At 33.9% G+C, this 20,837-nt stretch overlaps 1 protein-coding gene across 1 annotated transcript in view; it reads left to right on the top strand.

Moving 5' to 3' along the window:
• FCHO2 (FCH and mu domain containing endocytic adaptor 2) overlaps positions 1 to 20,837 on the top strand; it is a 123,888-nt gene that overhangs the window by 70,465 nt on the left and 32,586 nt on the right. Inside the window, exons 10-17 of the mRNA XM_006062110.4 lie at positions 1,238 to 1,310; positions 4,433 to 4,457; positions 13,083 to 13,140; positions 13,421 to 13,596; positions 15,710 to 15,721; positions 16,072 to 16,096; positions 17,909 to 17,951; positions 20,363 to 20,457. Coding sequence (XP_006062172.1) covers positions 1,238 to 1,310; positions 4,433 to 4,457; positions 13,083 to 13,140; positions 13,421 to 13,596; positions 15,710 to 15,721; positions 16,072 to 16,096; positions 17,909 to 17,951; positions 20,363 to 20,457 — 507 coding nt within the window. The remainder of the gene's footprint in view (positions 1 to 1,237; positions 1,311 to 4,432; positions 4,458 to 13,082; positions 13,141 to 13,420; positions 13,597 to 15,709; positions 15,722 to 16,071; positions 16,097 to 17,908; positions 17,952 to 20,362; positions 20,458 to 20,837) is intronic.

Here is a 20,837-nt window from a genome sequence, read left to right as displayed (position 1 = left end):
TCTTTAAAAATGTTTATAAGAAATAATACCTACTCTGAGGAAAAAAATGTATTTTATTTTAAAAATATTTTAATACGCTATACAGATATATGGTTCAGGGAATTATTTTTACATGAAAGCAAGTACATTATTCTAAGACATTTCGATTATTATCCTGATTGTAGTGATAATAGCTGTATAACACTTAGTTACAAAAACTTAGTTACATAATACTTTTGAGTTTCTTCATCTACAAAGATGTGAAGTTAGCTTGGGTGTACTCAAGCCAGTCAGTCCTAAAGGAAATCAACCATGAATATTCATCGGAAGAACTGATGCAGAAATTGAAGCACAATACTTTGGCCATCTGATCCGAAGAGTTAACTCATTGGAAAAGAGCCCGATGCCGAGAAAGATTGAAGGTGAAAGGAGAAGAGGGCAGCAGAGGATTAGATGGTTAGATAGCATCACTGACTCAGTAGACATGAATTTGAGCAAACTCCAGGAGATAGTGGAGGACAGGGAAGCCTGGTGTGCTGCAGTCCATGGGGTCGCAAAGAGTCGAACATGACTTAGCAACTGAACAACAGCAGCTAAGCTTTAAGTTCTGAATTCTATTAACAATTGATAGCATTACTGACCTTTTTAAAAAATAATTTGTCATGCAAGAAGAGGAAGAACTGCCTTATTTGGCAAAACAAATGATATTTTTCCTCATTTATGGTTGGATCCACTTATGACATTGTTTTTATTAGAGATAACGCATGTACAAAAGAATGCCATATTATAAATATCTGTCATACTGTTAATGGACCTGTTGTCACCTGTTTATTTAAAACAGCATATTTATATTTATATTTTTGACCTTTTATACAGAGAACGTGATCTGACCTGCATTTATAACCAAATCTCTTATAATGAATGATGTACTTTCTTTGAAGTCTTAAGATATCTGCAAATGCTTACTTTGCCTGAGGTAATTTAGAGGAGGAGAGAATGTCATCGCTCAAGTGATTGTTCTATGTATAACCTTTTGGTGAATAACAGGCTATATTATATTAACATAAGAAAAATTTAAACAGATTATGGCCCTGATTTAAATTTTAGGGCTTAGTAATTGATGCTTGTATTTCTTTCATCCAAATTTAGTATCAACATTTATGAGCAAATCATGTGTCAGGATACAAGATGCATTCATAAATTTAATATGTTTATCAGGAAGAGTCATGTTTCTATAACAATGTATGTTTATTTTAAGGTATAAAACCAAGGAAAAGAAAGACTTTTGGTTTACCAGGAATAATTAAAAAGGAAAAGGATGCAGAGTCTGTGTAAGTATATTAAGTATTGTCAAAATTCTTTCCATTTTTAGAAATAATATTTTATAAATAGTCTTATAACAATAAAACTTATTATGAATTTGAAAAGAAAAAATTATTATGTAAATAACTCAAAAGTATATATGGCTAAGGTGTGAAAAATACAGACTTTTCTAAGAACATTTGCCAACCCCTCTAGTTTTAATTAAAAATGTTAACCTTTTATATTATTTTAATATTTCAAGATGAAAGCTTTAGTATTTTCAAATTGAAACTTCAAAGATGCCTTTATTTTATAAAATTATACATGCGTATTTAAAAAAATAAAAAATACAGTGAAAACTAAAAATTGTTCTAAGTCTTAATAACCTAAAAGCAGCACCATGGTCAACAATTCGATGAAAATCTTTCAAGACAACTTCAAGCATATAGGAACTTAGTGATATATGTATACATAAATGGAAAATGTTAAATGGAGGAGAAAAAAGCCATAACACAGTTTAAACATTTATATTAATTCATCAGTTTTAGATGGAAGATGCAGTATAAACTTTTACCTTTAAAAAAAATAAATTGGTATACAGAGAAATACAGTTATCATATGTGAAATTAAACTAGTATTAACTAACTCAAATTTTGTACCTTGGCTACACAGTAGAACTACCTGAGAAATTAAATGTATCTATGCCAGCCTCTGCTTCAGACCAATGAAATCAGATTCTTTGGGTGTGAGGCCCCAGAAGTTTAGAAGTTTTTGTGTTGTCTTAATATACAATGGGGGTTGAGAGTCATTAAACTATGAATAACCAGAGACAAATTGGAATTAAAGGAACTTTTCTTTGCTTGATTATTCAACCGATTTAGACTGCAGAGACACTAATGCAAAATCTCAAGTGATTTGTTGATCCAGTAACACTGAATGAAAATTTGTTTAAAATCCCTACTACGCTAGCACAATCAGAAAAACTCTCCCAAGAGTTAATATTTTGATGGACACTCATATTTTCTATGTAAGAGAACAATTTGTGCTTTGGGTATTCTTGTCTCTTCCCTGGTTATATGCTTATCTGAGTTTCTAACATTCCAAATGTCTGTTTCTTTCCTCCTCCCTGGTGGTATTTTGGTTTAATAAATTAAGACTATTTGCAAAGTGACTTATGCCGCTACTGTCTCTTCTGCAGATGTCTTTTGAACTTTGTGAAGGGGGTATTTTGCTAAGGGATGGAACCTAATCTCTTTTATAACATTGGAATTAAAGTCTAAACAGTTGATTTGTACGTAAATTTTAAAAATGTAGCCAGTTTATCTGTTAGTGACTGTATCGACAGCTTTCACAGCTGTTCATTTAGGGAGCTTCTAATATTTTTGTGTATTTCATGTTTTTAAAGTAGTTTTTCATGATCAGTAATTTCCCAATATGATCATTAGGCCACTTGGATATTGGAATATTTTAACCAATAAGAATACTAAGTCAGAAAACTAACGCCTAAATCATTGCATCACTATCGCCATCTTTCAACACTGCTTGGCAGGAAAAATGTTAAGAGTTCACTTTGCTTGAAATGCCCGAGGCTCTTGGTGTGCTTCTTCTCATAGCCTGAAGGCTTTTGAAATGCCAGGAATTGTGTACGAGGGGTCCTGCTCAGAGCTTGGTCTTCCTGGGGCTTCATCTTCAGGTCTCATACTTCATGCTGTGAAGGCAAACAGATAAGTGCTTTACCACAAAGACTAGAGAATTCTGGCTTAAAGCCAGAGAATAAATGGTTTGGAACTTTTACATTTATATTTCAACTTTATCTTTTAAAAAAAGAAGTAGAAATGTTTTAACATCTTAAGTGATTTGATTCTGTGCAGGGATTGAATTGATCGTTATAGTAGCTTTTCTAGTCATTTCCTCAGAGTATACATAGGTTTTTTTGATAACAATATTCCTTATAATCTACCAATAATAAGGAAGCCCTTTTTCAGCATTTATGATTTTAAGTAAATATAAAGGCACGTGGGATTTGCATTTACCCTCAGAGCTCCCTTTTGAATTAAGAGCAGGATAGTCATTTCCCTCTTTTTATCATTCTTTTAGTCTACTCCATCTTATCTTTATTTAAGAAAGTTCTTTATGGATTTTTCTGGTTTGTGCTTGGTCTTTGAATTGATACAGATTACCTGTTTATCTTATATTTTATTTTTTTTTTAATTTTGTTCATTTAGCTCTTAAAGTGTAATGTCTGCGTTTTCAGACTGTTATTAAAGTGGCAGAATCTGATACGATATTCAGTTAAGTCTATCAAGCCAAAGACTATACCTAATCCACTGCCTTTTAAATAGACACTCTAATTTCTGTTTGTGAATTTGTTTTAGAATGTATATGTATAAATTCTTCTAACCTCATTCTAATGACTTCAAGCCTTTAATTTTATATATTTAGGGCTTTATTTGTTTAGTTGAGAAGGTTGGTGTCTTTTGTTTTAGATTTAAAATAATAGTTTTCACTAGATTATATCCAGATTTATATTTGCTTATCAGTTAAATGATAAAATATCAGTGCTCAATTGCATATTACATTAGACTAGAAACTATTCCAACTGGAAGTCTAGCTGTTCATTTAACATATTTGGAGAAAAGTGGTTTCACTTCTGTATATTCTGCCTTATGGAAGTACTTCAAAGGGAATAAGTTAAAAAATTTCTTATTTAAAAATGTTACTGTTGTTTACCAATAAATGTAAATACAGGCTTTTTAAAAGCCAGACTTTCTTCTTTAAGGGAGCTTTTTGTTTGTTTGCTTTTGTTTTTTTTTTTACCTTTTTCTACCTGAAGGATTAAAAGCCACTAGAAATCCTTGACAGCTTCATTGATACGATTCATGTGCCAATTCATGGAAAAGAAGTAATTTTGAAAGTTTTAAAAATATTTGTAAGCTGTTGGTTTTATTTTGTCTTGTATAAGTAAAGGGGAATGTCTGAATTTTAAAATCATTTGGTATATTTTAATATTCATGATTTGATTTCTCTAAATACTTTCATGGGGTTTAAATGAAAGTTATGTTTCAATACCAAAGCAAACACTTTCAGTACACTATATTTACCAGATAGTTCTAATAGTTGTATGTTTATAATGTTTTGTTTGTTTTAATAGGGAATGCCCTGATGCAGATTCACTTGTAAGTAGATTTTATTTTGGTACAAACAGTTTAGCTATTTTCATTAGGAATACCGAGCATATTTGGGTTGAGTTTGTTTGCAGATCTTTCCAAGAAAAATACTAGCCATATTATTAGAGATTCACTATTGAAATTATTTTACAGATGTATTTTTGGTTTTACATTGCCAGATGCTTTCCTTTAATAAATATAAGTTATTTCTAACTAACTTTGAAAAGTGGACATGTACTTTTAAAATTGGTGTAGAGCCATAGTATATTGCTCTTTCTTGGGAAATATGTCAGATATCAAATCTGCCTGTTTTATTTTAAAATGTGCTGTTACTAATTGATTCTCACATCTATTAAAATACTACTGTATCTGTTCATGTATTTGAGGTTTGTTTAGGAGACTGTCATTTTAGAAAAAGTAGCAACAACCATGGTTAGTACTTTTGTGTGCTCTTTATTTTGTGTTTTAAAGAAAATTTGTATGTATTTCTTATTTAAATATATCTCTTCATGTATAATTAAAGAAGACATCAAATGGAGCTCCCTGTGGTTATAATGAGAGAATAGACTTACCAAGTGATGTTAAGTAATGGGTAGACAGATTTGGTCAGATCTGTCATTAGGATTGGTCATTAGACACTGGTTCTGTTGCTAAGTGTAGTAGAGTTAAGCTTTCTCCTTTATTGTTCTTGCTTGCATAACTTGTTTCTTTTGACTCCAAAACATTATGGTCTTTTTCAGCATATTGGTATACCAACATAAAGAACTACATATGTTGTAAAACATTGTGGTTTATTTTATTTAAGATAAAACTAGTATTTTTGTTGCATGTTTCAGCTTTAAGATAAGAAAACTATTGTTTGTTAATAAATTTATAGTGAAAATAAATTAACTTCTGATGAGCTCTAGGCCTAAAATTATTGGTGTGTGTGGAATTTCAACATTTACTTTCCACTTGCCTGTTTTGATACCCTTAGTTTACTAATTAATGAAAAAGTCAACAGATATGTTTGGCATTTACTGTAGTGCTCATCATGCATTTTACTTCTGAATGATTTATAGCATTTATTTGATGAGTGCAACATTGAATATAAATTTTAATACTTTGTTTTATTTTATATACACACTCCTATAAATAAAATATTTAAAATTTTCTTAGTTCATTGATACTTTTCTGTAATGATCAATATTTAATAGTTTTGAACTTTAGCCAGTACTTATCTGGAATTAGAAAGGGGCTTTAAAAGAGGACATGAAATTCTACTGCTATGTAAGAAATGATTGATCAATTTGATGGTATAGAAATGAAGATCATAAAATTAGAAAAAATACACCATAGAAGGATTTGAATCACTAAAAATACAGTTGGGCAGAGTGTATTTGCAAGATGTTTAACAAGGGGCTAATTATTTTCCTTTGCAAAATTTTTATACAGGTAAGTTTAATAAAAGACAAGCAAGTATCCCAGTAGGAAAAGGGCATTAGGATAAAAACAGGCAATTTTCATAAGAATAAATAAAAGGTTGTGGTGAATAATCATGCTGCTGCTACTGCTGCTAAGTCGCTTCAGTCGTGTCCAACCCTGCAACCCCATAGACAGCAGCCCACCAGGCTCCCCCATCCCTGGCATTCTCTAGGCAAGAATACTAGAGTGGGTTGCCATTTCCTTCTCCAATAAGTAATGTTATTCAAAATAGTAGTCTTCTTCTGATGCAAATTAAAATGAAATTTCTATATTCACCAATCATACTGGCAAAAGTTTTGATACATGTGTACTGTTGTTAGGACTGTACACTGGTATAATCTGTCTTGTGCATAGTTTGGCAGTATCTCTCCAGATAAGAAGTGTATATTCTTTCTGACTTTGCAGTGCTGCTGCTAGGGCTTTACTGTTATTGCTGTAGTCACAGGCATTGTGTGTATGTGTATGTGTGTGCTGCTAAGTCGCTTCAGTCGTGTCCGACTCTGTGTGACCCCATAGACGGCAGCCCACCAGGCTCCCCCGTCCCTGGGATTCTCCAGGCAAGAACACTGGAGTGGGTTGCCATGTCCTTCTCCAATGCATGAAAGTGAAAAGTGCAAGGGAAGTCGCTCAGTCATGTCCGACTCTTAGCGACCCCATGGACTGCAGCCTACCAGGCTCCTCTGTCCATGGGATTTTCCAGGGAAGAGTACTGGAGTGGGGTGCCATTGCATGTGTGTATTGATACATATATATACACACATGTGTATATATATTCTTCATCAAGATATATGCTTATATAGATAGGGAGGGAGAAAAGGTAGATAGAGACATGTTTATTTCAACACTGTTGATATTAGCAAAAAATTGGAAGCACTAAAGAAAGCATCAATTAAAATGGGGATTGGTTAAATTATTAAACATTCACTTGAAGAAATAGTCATGTTACAGAGCTAGGTGGCTCTGTGTCTGTTGATGGGAAGAACTATGTGGTCTTTAAAATAATTGCTTTTTAAAATATATACATGTGTATATGATATGCATTCTCTTTTTTAAAAAGAATGAGTTACAAGACGTTGAATTTTGGTTACCTTTGAAGAGAAGGATTACAGTGGTGATCAGCAGAGAAAGGAGGCTTTCATTTTTTGTTGTTTCCTTTTATTTATGGCCTCTGGTTTATTTAGGGCTTCCCTTGTGGCTCAGTCAGTGAAGAATCGGCCTGCAGTGCAGGAGATCTGGGTTTAATCTGTGGGTCAGGAAATGACAACCCACTCCAGTATTCTTGCCTGGAAAATTCCATGGACAGAGGAGCCTGGTGGGCTACAGTCCATGAGGTTTCGAGAGTCGAATAGGACTTAGTGACTAAACCACCATGATTTATTTATGGCCTCAGTTCAGTTCAGTTCAGTCACTCAGTCATGTCCGATTCTTTGTGACCCCTTGGACTGCAGCACACCAGGACTCCCTGTCCATCACCAACTCCCGTAGTTTACCCAAACTCATGTCCATTGAGTCAGTGATGCCATCCAACCATCTCATCCTCTCTCAGTCCCTTTCTCCTCCTGCCTTCAGTCTTTGCCAGCATCAGGGTCTTTTCCAATGAGTCAGTTCTTCGCATCGGGTGGCTGAAGTATTGGAGATTCAGCTTCAACGTCAGTCCTTCCAGGGAATATTCAGGACTGATTTCCTTTAGGATGGACTGGTTGGATCTCCTTGCAGTCCAAGGGACTCTCAAGAGTCTTCTCCAACACCACAGTTCTAAAGCATCAATTCTTCAGCGCTCAGCTTTCTTTATAGTCCAACTCTCACATCCACACGTGACTACTGGAATTTCCATAGCCTTGACTAGACAGACCTTTGTTGGCAAAGTAATGTCTCTGCTTTTTAATAGGCTGTCTAGGTTGGTCATAACTTTCCTTCCAAGGAGTAAGCGTCTTTTAATTTCATGGCTGCAGTCACCATCTGCAGTGATTTTGGAGCCCAGAAAAATAAAGTCTGCCACTGTTTCCACAGTTTCTCCATGTATTTGCCATGAAGTGATGGGACTGGATGCCATGATCTTAGTTTTCTGAATGTTGAGCTTTAAGTCAACTTTTTCACTCTCCTCTTTCACTTTCATCAAGAGGCTCCTTAGTTCTTCTTCACTTTCTGCCATAAGGGTGGTGTTGTCTGCGTATCTGAAGTTATTGATATTTCTCCCAGCAATCTTGATTCCAGCTTGTGCTTCATCCAGCCCAGTGTTTCTTATGATGTACTCTGCATATAACTTAAATAAGCAGGTTGACAGTATACAGCCTTGACATACTCCTTTCCTGATTTGGAACCAGTCTGTTTTCCATGTCTAGTTCTAACTATTGCTTCCTGACCTGCATACAGATATCTCAAGAGGCAATTATGGCCTATTTGTCACCTTTTTGTTTATGGCTAGTCTTACTGTAACTTAAATGTCAGCTACTTTGGTAGGGAAGTATCCATCATTTTCTTTTCCTTTCTTAAAAGGTCTATGTATGTAATTATAAAAAATTATTTTGAGATATAGATCTTTTGAAAGTTGACGAGCTGTAAATTGCTCTCTTCTTTTAGTTTTAGCCAATTTCCCCTCTCCAGAGAGATTGAGAAATATACCGTTGACTTGTGAGCTCTTATCCCAATATTTAAAAAAAATTACTACCACCACTATCCGCCAACTGCCTTTAAGGTTGTTGACTAAAGTTACCTGCTCATTTCTTTTTCTTGTACTGCTTTTGACTTAATAGTTTGCTCTAGCAGTATGGGGCCCTAATATAGAAACCATGGATCAAATGGACAAAGGTGTAAACAGGTAATGTGTAAGTTTTTATCAATATCATTAATAGTTCTAGCATTGAAAACCATATACAGTAAAAATTACTGCTATTTTTTTGAAAAAAACACATACCAAGAAAGCATTTTATTTTTAAATAATTGTCAATTTATAGATCATTACAAAGATAATACAGAGCAGTCTCATGTGCCTTTCATCTTGCCTCTCCTGATGGTAACATCTTGTAAAACTTTGGTACAGTAACATATATAACTAGAATATTGATTCTGCTGCTGCTGCTGCTTAGTCGCTTAAGTCGTGTCCGACTCTGTGTGACCCCATAGACAGCAGCCCACCAGGCTCCTCTGTCCCTGGGATGCTCCAGACAAGAACACTGGAGTGGGTTGCCATTTCCTTCTCCAATGCATGAAAATGAAAAGTGAAAGTGAAGTCGCACAGTCGTATCTGACTCTTCGTGATCCCATGGACTGCAGCCTACCAGGCTCCTCTGTCCATGGGATTTTCCAGGCAAGAGTACTGGAGTGGGGTGCCATTGCCTTCTCCAATATTGATACTAATACAGTCAAAACAGAACATTACCATTAAATAAGGATCTTTTTTTTCCCTCACCTATTTAACCCCGTCCTAGTGCTCAGATCCCTGGAATTTACTGATCTGTTTATCACCTCTATATTTTTACCTTTTCCAGAATGTCATATAAATGGGATCTTATAAGATATAACTTTTTCAGACTGGATTCTTTTGCCCTAGGAATATTAGATATGCATTTAAGACATTCATATTGTTGCATGACTCCATAGTTCATTCCTTTTTTGGCAGTGAAGAGTGTATCACTGTATAGATGTCCCACAGTTTACTTATTTACCTATTGAAGGATATTTTGCTTGCTGCTTCTTTTAGGTGATTATGAATAAAGCAGCTTAATAACATTTGTGTGCAGGTTTTTGTGGGAAAATAGTTTTACTATCAAGTGGGTGAATACCTAGGAGTGTGATTGCTGGATTTCTGGGAGGATCTTTCATTTTAATTGCCCTTTTTCTGTCACTTTTCTTCTGATACTACCCTCCCCCCTCCAACTACCTCTGGCAACTACTAATCTTTTCTCCATTTCTATAAACTTGTCATTTCAGTAATGTTATTTAAGTGGAATTGTATTGTATGTAACCTTTTCAGATGGACATTTTTTCACTCAGCACCCTTTTCTGGAGATTATTCCAGATTGTTGCATGTATAAATAGTTCCTTCCTTTTTATTGCTGAATAGTATTCCACGATGTAGGTATACCAAAGTCTGTTCACTTATTGTGGGATATTTAGTTGTTTCCAATTTTTGACTATTAGAAATGTTACTTTGAACAATTGTGTACAGATCTTTGTGTACATAATGTTTTCTTTTGACACTGGTATTTTTCTTTCTGAAGTCTATTTTATTAGTATCTAATAGTGAAATAGTCACTGTCATTTTTATTTTTTAAATGAATATTTCCTGGTGTATATACTTTTTCATTTTCCTTTCAACCTTCCTCTTTTTGTTTATTTGAAGTGAGTTTCTTATGAGTAGCATATGGGTCATGTTTTTTTAATCCATCCTGTCAATCTGTCTTTTGATATATATGTGTATAGTATATTAATATGTAATGTAATTATTGACATGTTGGGGTTTGTCTGCCATTTAATTTTTTGTTTTTGTTCTTACCTGTCTTTGAATTTTGTTTTCTTTTTCCTACTTTGCTGTGGGTTATTTGAACCTTTTGTTTTTAGAATTTCACTTGGATTTATAGTTTGTTTTTCTTGTTTCTTTTTTGAAGCATATCACTTTGTATATCATTTTAGATGGTTACTATGGGTCACTCTCCAGTGTCTTCAGATGGATGTTTTTGTTTATTTTGACCAGAGTTTATTGATGTAATTTGCAGGAGGTTGATTCAAAGCAGTTTATTTGGTCTTATAGAAAACAGCTCTGTATTATTTTAAATTAGTACATTGTATAGTATAGTGTATTGTAAACAAATTTTAAAATAGGGTAAGTAGCAGATCCCACATAGAACCTCTAGGAGATTAAATATCTGCTATATTTATAGGGTATCAAGAATACAAATAAAGTATTTTGAAAAAAACTTTTTTATTCTGATTTTTAATGAATCCACATTTGGCAAGGTTTCTTTAAAGTATCATTTGCATATTATTTGCACTTTAAGTATTATTTGCACATTAGCAAGCAACATACAGAACTCAAAGAAAGTGCTCTACTTCTGGGGTCATAACTACATCACTTGTCATCTTTTTGTCTGTGGAATCTGCTCTTTACCTTGTATTAGATATTTCACTTCTAAACTTTAATCCAGTCTGTTAACTCACTGCTAGGTACATTAGGGAGAAGGCAATGGCACCCCACTCCAGTACTCTTGCCTGGAAAATCCCATGAACGGAGGAGCCTGGTAGGCTGCAGTCCATGGGATCACGAAGAGTCGGACACAACTGAGCGACTTCACCTTCACTTTTCGCTTTCATGCATTGGAGAAGGAAATGGCAACCCACTCCAGTGTTCTTGCCTGCAGAATCCCAGGACAGGGAAGCCTGGTAGGCTGCAGTCTATGGGGTTGCACAGAGTCGGACACAACTGAAGAGACTTAGCAGCAGCAGCAGCAGGTGCATTAGAATCTAACAGGCACAGCACAAGGTTTATACAGTTATAACTTGGAAGCTAAAACTGTGTAAACCTTGTGCTGTGCCTCTTAGATTAGCAATCCCTCATGTTTCTCTTGCTGAGCTTCAACCAGTGATTGGAGGAAGACTGGGAAACTTTACCAGTAGAAATGATATAGGCTGTCCTCTGCATGCATGTTCAGTCGTATCCGACTGTGTGACTCCATGGACTGTGTGTAGCCCACCAGGCTCCTCTGTCCGTGGAATTTTCCAACCAAGAGTACTCATGTGGGTTGCCATTTCCTACTCCAGGGGATCTTCCCCACCCAGGGATTGAACTTCTGTCTCCTGCATTAGCAGGCAGATTTCTTTATCACTACATCACCTGGGAAGGCCATTGGCTGTCCAGTTACATACAACTGGTAAACCCTGGTTTTTCTTGGCAGTCCTTTTTTCCTCCCCATTTTCAAAAACTTTTAATTTGGAAATATAGTCTAACCTCAAAAAATATATATACAAGAATAAACTAGTACAAAGAACACTTGTATACCTTTAACTTTTTACTACATTTACATATGTGCATGTGTTTTTAATATTTTTCAGATCCATTTGAGCATACATTTTATAGTCTTTAGCCTAACTACAAAAGCATTTTTAGAGAAGTGACCCTTCTGTATCCCTTCTGCTTCATTGCCCTTCCTTCTTTGGAACCAGCTTTATTTTATTTATCTTTTCAGTATTTTTTTTTAATAAAGATAAACATATCTATGTGTTAAATTTTAAATTTCCCCATCTTTCTTACTTAAAAGGTAGTATACTATATATGTTCTCTTGTACTTGGTTTTTTCAGTTAGCAGTATTTCCTGGAGGTCTCTACGTATCAGTTCATAAAAACTTCTCATCTTTTTTGTTTTTAAATGCCTGCATAGTACTTCATTTTGTGTATACACCTATAATTTATTCATCTATACTTGGACATGTTGTGCTTTCCAAAATTGTGAGTTACAAATAACCTTATTGCATGTATATTTTTAAATTCTTGGGGGGTATATCTTCAGAATAAATTCCTAGAAAAGGAACTCTTGGGTAGAAGAATAAACATGTAAATATTTTTATTAGATACTGCTGTTTTTCTCTCTGTGTGAATTGTACTATTTTGTATTTATACCAGCACAATATAAAAGTACATTTCTTCACAGCTTTGCCAACAGAGTGTATTTTCAAACTTGAATTTTTATCCAGTCTCATGGGTAAAAGATGGTATTTTAGTATAGTTGAAATTTTCTTGGTAGTCTTTTATTTATTTGTTTTGTAATTTTGATATGTATTTCCATGTACTCAAACTGTCAGTCCTCTGATTTTACCTCCTCTCTTCCATGATACACACAACCCCATGCTTTTATTTCTTCATTTTGAAGATTTGGGTGAAAAGTTGGTTGTTCGCAGAACTGCTGGCATGCCTAGTGGAACACCTGTTCTCTTCCTTTCCGTGTGTATCTGTTTGGTTTGCAGTGCTCTTCTCTTTTAGACATCTTAAGTATGGAGTATCATTAGAAGCTAACTAAAAAGACATAATTTCCCATAGTGTTAGTAATTTTGTTAATCTCTTGATATTTGATAAATTATAGTAAAATCCCTCAGTAATAGTTAAATTAAGGCTGTTTTGATAACCTTTAATGTTTTTGCAGTTGGAGCCATTGTTAAAGTGTTTTTCTTTCCCCATAGAACATTCCTGATGTGGATGAAGAAGGCTATAGTATAAAACCAGAAGCAAATCAGAATGATATCCTTTTACCATCTGGGTATTCTTGTGGATTGTGTTGGCATATATAAGTAGACAGTTATAACAAAATAATCTATTGTTTAATAAAGACTTTAATTTTTAATTGTAATAAAATGTGCCTCTATCTTCTTTATTTGATATGTTATGAATAAGTTAGTAGTTATATTTCTGGTAAAATCCATCTTACCTTTTAAAGTTTTTTGTTCCTTTTTATCAATGTGTGAAAAACTGGTTGTGCACTAAGATAATCTAAAAACTCGATTCTTTAACCAATACTCACATACCAAAGAGAACCATTTCTACTCATCTAGTGATTCTGATTCTGAAGATGAAGAACCAAAGAAGTATCGGATAGAAATCAAACCTGTGCATCCAAACAACTCACATCACACAATGGCTTCCTTGGATGAATTAAAAGTATCTATAGGAAATATAACACTCTCCCCAGCAGTATCTGTAAGTAAGAAAATAAGCAAGTTTCCACTCACTATATAGAAGCCTTTGGTTTTTGTTTAGTAGCTCATCTACCTGCGTCTGGATAGTTTGTAGTGAAGTCAGTCAGTCGTGTCCAGCTCTTTGCGACCCCGTGGACTGTAGCCTACCAGGCTCCTCTGTCCATGGGATTTTCCAGGCAAGAGTACTGGAGTGGCTTGCCATTTCCTTCTCCAGGGGATCTTCCCAACACAGGGATCAAACCTGGATCAAAGGACTAACAAAAATTAAAAATCACTTAGTGAAAGAAAGTGAAGTCGCTCAGTCGTGTCCGACTCTTTGCGACTCCATGGACTGTAGCCTACCAGGCTTCTCCTTCCATGGGATTTTCCAGGCAAGAGTACCGGAGTGGGTTGCCATTTCCTTTGCCAGGGAATCTTCCCAATCAAGGGATCGAACCTGGGTCTCCTGCATTACAGGCAGCCGCTTTACCCTCAAAATCACTTAGTAATAGTTAATTTAAGCATGTTGGATGAGGAAATAATTTATTATATTTTTAGCTTTATTGAGTATACAGTTTATAATCTTTATACAGGCAAATGAGTTTGTGAGTTTGGCTTAGTTTTGTTTCCTTTTGAATGTGTTATAAGTGAAAGCATGGAAAATACACTATTTTTGCCATTGATAATTTTATAAATACTACTATATGTCTCAGGCAGAATTTTGTAAACTACAGTGTTAACCTTTTCCTCACCTGGTGTTAAAGTCTTTCATCCATTTTTGGGGTTTTTTTTTTTTTTTTTGGTAAGCTTTATTGTAAAAGGGAATTCCATTAAAATGAATCTCATGATTAAATTGTATCTTCTTTTTTTTCCTGTCACTGTAATTAATGGTTGTTTTCCATAATTTTCATACTGGAAAAGGCACAGATAAGAATTCTTAGTTGATAGTGATTAATTCCTCAATTCTGAGATACTAAACTTGATAGCTTTGAGGTAGAAAAACAGTCAACATAATGGATCTTTCTAATGATGTCATACTTTTAAATTCAGAAATGTTAAACTGTGGGGAATAAAGGCATGTCTTAGAATGTCAAGTTAGTTTATCTGTACATACTTATTGTAGTTGATATTAAACTTATTGTTCTTGATAATGGAGAATAAAAATTCTCATCATTTTGTATTATTATTTAATTGCAGATTTAAGTAGTTTATATGTATTTGTTGGAAAAAGTGTTTTTCTCCCAGTGTCATCAGTTCAGTTCAGTTTAGTCATTCAGTCATGTCTGACTCTTTGCAACCCCATGGACTGCAATACGCCAGGCTTCCCTGACATCACCAACACCTGGAGCTTGCTCTAACTCATGTTCATTGAGTCAGTGATGCCATCCAACCATCTCATCCTCTGTCATCCCCTTCTCCTCCCACCTTCAATCATTCCCAGCATCAGGATCTTTTCCAGTGATTCAGTTCTTCGCATCAGGTGGTCAAAATATTGGAGTTTCAGCTTCAGCAATCAGTTCTTCCAATGAATATTCAGGACTGATTTCCTTTACACTTTTAGAATTTGAGAACTGTTTTTTCCACCAAAAAGATATTTCTGAAGTGAGATTTTATTCTACCATTGTTATTAATACCAAGGTTAAATCATGGTGCATATATATATGAAGTAGGAAGTTGTAAAGCCATTAAAAAGTTTTATTGTGTAAGAGCATAAATAATTTAAAATATATATGTAAATAAATAAAGAGCCTAGAGGAAATAAAATATTAATCATCTTTGGGTAGGGAGATAATTGATGCTTTGTGCTATTTTCTTTTTTTTTTAAGGAATATTGATTTCATACTCAGAAAATAAGTAATAATCAGAAAAATTAATTGTTAATATCAGGTTTGAAAAGAGGATCTTGAGAGTATATTTTGTTGCCTAGTTTGCTTATCTAGCTTAAATTGTTTTTTCCTCCAACAGTGTATGTCTTTTAAGTATATATGTATAGATTTTAGATACGATTAAGAAGGGAATAGACAGATTGTTAGAGCAGAGAAATATATTTCAAACTCTGAAATGAATACTGTGGTTTTCTTTTTCCTTTTTTTAACACTGTTTTTCTTTTTCTTTTTCTTTCCATGTACTACTAGAGACACAGCCCAGTAAGTGCAAAATTTTATATTTTTATTTATTGACTTAAAAAATCATTGTATATTTAAACATTGATTTTCAAAATATTTGCTTTTAGATTAGCAAGTCATAGTATTTTGCTATAGGTACTAGTATTTTAAAACATTTCATTTTATTGAATTATTTAAAGGTACACATGTTATATTTTGACTATAAAACAAAAGGCTTTTTCTGTAATCTTTTTAGCTAAATACAGTTTATAATTGAGCAAATATATGAAAAACAAAATTATGTTCTCAGTGTTAACATTTTATCAAGTAATTGTATTACAAACATTAAATTATTTGTTTGATGGCACTTGGTTTTTGCATTTCTATTTTAGGTGCAGATGAATCGGAATTCATCTAGTAAGTTTGACATTTAAATTGGTTATTTTAAGTCTATTAAAATTTATCAGAGAATTTGCTAAGCTTGTAGCCTAACATATGTAGTTGTAGGAATGGCCTTTGCTAATCATTAACCATAACAACAGACTATAGAAGTATACCTATTTTGCAACAGAAGACAATTTATGTGTATTATTTCTTTTAGTTTTAAGATGTGCTTTAAGCTTTAATATGTGACTACCACGTTTTTCATAAATCAGCAAAACCAAAGAGCAGCTTCTGATTAAGCTTATAAAACAGTTAAACTATCATAACTTCATGAAGCAGAAGGCACTTCTGAGTTTTAGCTTGGTCTTTAAGTCATATCTCATTTATAGTTTCTATTATAAAGTTTTTAGTATAGTAACTTAAATTATGCTAAAAATGATTTGGGGATGGTAACATCATTTGCAGAATCATGAGTTAAACATAACGGGAATCGAACCAGGGTCTCCTGCATTGCAGGCAGATTTTTTACCAGCTGAGCTATCAGGGAAGCCCAAATATAGTGCACATTGTGGGAAAAACAGAGTTGAGCAGCCCACACCAAAGTTATGCAGTTCTGTGAACAGTGCCTAATAAAAACCTTGACATCAGTCGTAATTAAAAATTCTAGCACAGTTGAAAAGACCTATTAAATTCCTAGTAAATACCAAACTAAAAGTAAGATTTCATTAATACTTTTAAAAAATAAATGGTAAGTAGTTTGTTGATAGGGGATAGGAGGAAAAAGAGTATAAACTCAGTTTCAGCAACTGAGTTATAGATGAGGGCAAAGTGCAGAAAGATAAAGAACACCACAGTAAACACTTTGAGGCAAAACATATGGCTGAGAAAAGCCAAATGGGAGAATGTGATATGAATGGGCATTATGTACAATGTGGAATTATTCCACATTTGTTATTGTTTAGTCGCTAAGTAGTATCCAACTCTTCTGTAACCCCATGGGCCCACCAGATTCCTTTGTCCATGGGATTCTTATCCAGGCAAGAATACTAGAGGGGTTTCCCATTTCCTTCTCCAGGGGATCTTCCCAACCCAGGGATTGAACCTGTTGCCTCCTGCATTGGCAAGTGGATTCTTTACCACTGAGTCACCAGGGAAGCCTGTTATTCCTCATAGTTTGCTGTAATTACCCATGCTGATGTGTTTTGCATTCATCAGCTATTCTTGGTGATGCAAAACATTAAGGTGCAGTGAAAATTGCTTATGAACCAACAGAACTTTTGCTTTACTGATGCTGTTCCCCCAGGTACCAGTTGCTTATGAAATGATTCATGTTACAAATGCAGAAGGTAGAAAAATAGACTATCCCATAAAGAGACTGTTGCTCCAGTTTGTTAAAAAATTTTATTTTTCAAAATAAGGTGTTCTTCAAGAGTTAGTATCTACTTTTGGTCAATAAAATAATCACTAATAATATCTTAGAGCTTGAAAAATGCTTTCATGATTCATCAGTTAAAATTGTTGAGTAGTACATACGCTTTTAAACATGTTGTGATTTTTAGAGTTGCATCCCATATTTTTTTATGAATGGCAGTTTAACAAATATGATGGTTTAGTTGACTCAAGTTATTTCTTATCAAAGATATTACAGATAAAGGTTCAGCAGAAATTCAGCTCTTATTTTAATATTCTTAAATGGTAGAAAATTTGTAAAAGGATTGTTTTCCTTTTCTTCGTGTGTGTGTGTTATTATCAGAATTTAAAAGTTGATCTGTGTGTAGTAGTTCTCTTTACATTAAAATATTTTATTGGATTAATTTTTTCATAATATTTCAACTTTTTAACTAGGTGAAGAGTTAACAAAATCAAAGCCGTCTGCTGCATCCAATGAGTAAGTTTTACATTCAAAATCTTTTGTAAATAGACTTTATTTTTTAGAGAAATTTTAAGTTCACAGCAAAATTGAGTGGAAGGTACAGAGGTTTTTGTGTATATGCTTTGCCTCCACATATGCCAAACCTCCCCCACTATCAGAATCCACCACCAGAGGAGCATAGTTACAATTGATGAACCTCTGTTGACAAATTGTTAACACCCCCAAAGTGTATGGTTTACATTAGGATTCACTGTTGGTGTTGTATGTATCCTGTGAGTTTTGACAAATGGATAATGACATGTGTCCACCATTATAGTATCGTACAGAATAATTTCACTGCCCTAAAAATCCTGTGTCTTCTACCTATTTAATCCTTTCCTCCCCACTTCATTTAAATTTTAAGTATCCTTTTGTTCTTTCTATAGAGTTTTACTTTCTCTGTAGTTTTAACTCTAGAAGACTGTTTATATTCATCCCATTTCCTAAGCTGTGAAATGTCAAGAGTTTTTAGATGTTTTAAATTATTTCTCATTTGACAGTATTTATTTCTATGATAATTAGAAAAACATTCATTCCACTGTATTTGGCTTTGGGATCCTCACTGCTGTTGTAAGTAAATGATAGTATCCCAAAGTCATGCACGTCTATTTGTTTTTAACTCTAGTTTACATTGGCGTGTAGCTGATTACCAGTGTTGTGACAGTTTCAGGTGGAGAGCAGGGACTCAGCTACACATGTACATGTATCCTTTCTCCCCCCGACTCCCCTCCTGTCCAGGCTGCCACATAACCCTGAGCAGAGTTCCCTGTGCTGCACAGTAGGACACTGGCTATTCATTTTAAATACAGCCGCGTGCATGTCTATGTTTCAACTAGTTATTCTCATGGAAATTCTCTCACTTTTCCTTCAATTTTGACTTTGTAAAGTAGACTGTATACTTTATGAACCTCAAAACGAAATGTTTCAATTAAGTTGATAAAGGAGAGAAGATGTGTTGCCAGTTGTTCTTAAAAAGAAAAAATATTTTAAGCCAGTGTTGCGTGGGTTTTTTCCCTCACTTCTATATTAGTAAGAATACTTTAAATATTTATTGCATGAGTAAAAGTAGACTTAATTAAATGGATAGTTTGAAATGGAAACTTTCGAAGCTAAGCAGTAATTGAGCACACCAGTGGTATTCATTTGATTTTTCATTTTTAAAGATAAGTTGTTTAGTGTTTTAAGACTGTTTTCAGGAATCATTTATACAATTATGATTCTGTACTTTATCATAAGTGTGTTTCCATATGGGTACATGTTGAGATATTAGATCTCTACTTATAAGTGATTGTAATATTTTATTATCGTGGGCCTGTTTTCTCAGATTTCTAAAAAATATTTTAAATAATGGTAGTTTGATACATTAAATTATTTTAAAGTGGGGATTAATTTTATTTTTATGCATAAATACAATTTTTATTTGTCAAGAATACCTCAGTAAAGTTGGGAAAATTAGTTTAAAAAGAAGGGGGGGTACAAAGGTCAGGTGTTCAGAATAGAGATTAAGCATCTTAAAAGGGGTATGACTAAAATGAAAAAGAGAAACATTTATATAAAAGTTTGTATTAAAGCGAAGAGCCAAGATTGAAATCCTGAGAGTAACTAGTTTGGAGGATTCCAAAGGTTAGTGGAGGAAAATCTTTGGTTATGCAGCACATTGAGGTTTCTGAAACGAAAATGTTCATGCTCTTGATTTTGTAGTTAGTCTTGGTAACCTCTCATAAAAAGGCATGTATGACCCATACATCCAGTGGCCCAGGCAGGGATTACCGAGGGACAAATTCTGCCTGTGCATGATTGACTACAGTGGTCAGACCGTTGAAGTTTGTAGCGTCATTTATATACATAGGGCTTAAGCCACCACCCTGTACTTAAAAGATACTTTTTAAAAAGTCCTTTACCCCCTTTCTTCATCAACTTATAAAATTTCTATTTGATTTCATGTCACTTAAGAAATTTCTGTCCCAAGACTGGGTTCTAGATGTGAATTTCACAAATCTGACACTGCCATAGAGTTAGCTCCGTGAGTTTAGGCAGCTCTTTTAGACTCCCCATGCTGCTTTTCATTTGTAAAACTGAAATTAATTTCCATTCTGGCAGCTCCTATGATTATTAGAATATAACAAGGTTTAATTTGTAGGGATTAAACTATTCTCACTTAAGAACTTTACATAATGTTATTGTAGGGTTCTGTTTATAGCAGTTAATACAGTTTATTAAACCTATTTACCTGCTAATTAAGTTCTTCATATATTCAACTGGCAAAACATCCAGTTCTTTGATCATATATATTGCTGTTGTAGTTCTTTCTATGAAATGTATTCCTAGATTTTATACTAATAAAATGCTCATTTGCTAAAATGCTTCTTTTTAAAATGTTGTGATAGGAAAGGGACCAGTGATTTACTTGCTTGGGACCCCCTGTTTGGACCATCTCTTGATTCATCTTCTTCAGCTTCATTAACTTCATCATCGTCATCAGGTAAATATATTTATTTTTTTAAACTGCAGCAGTTATTTTTTCTAACTGATTTATCCATTACTTCTATGTTGTACTTAACTATCAAAAATTTAACTTGTCCTCTGATCATATTGCCATATAAAAGTAATTGTATACTGATTTGTTAATTTACATTAAAGACCATATGTCTTTAAAGTAAAAATTCATCAAAAACCAACTTTTTTTCCCTTTGTATATCACTGCACAAATAATAATTTTTAGTATTCAACTGCATAGATGTGTGTTAATATAACTAGTCCATTCTTGATGTACATTCAAATTGCATCTAATTTTTATTGTTATGGACATTAATAGATAAAACAGGTTTTGTCCACATGTCTCATATCCTTATAATAATTTAT

The sequence above is a fragment of the Bubalus bubalis genome, chromosome 19 (genome assembly GCF_019923935.1).
Source record: "Bubalus bubalis isolate 160015118507 breed Murrah chromosome 19, NDDB_SH_1, whole genome shotgun sequence".
NCBI classification, from domain to species: Eukaryota; Metazoa; Chordata; class Mammalia; order Artiodactyla; family Bovidae; genus Bubalus; species Bubalus bubalis.
Note: the sequence above shows the minus strand (reverse complement) of the source record. Positions and strands in the feature narration are given on the sequence as shown.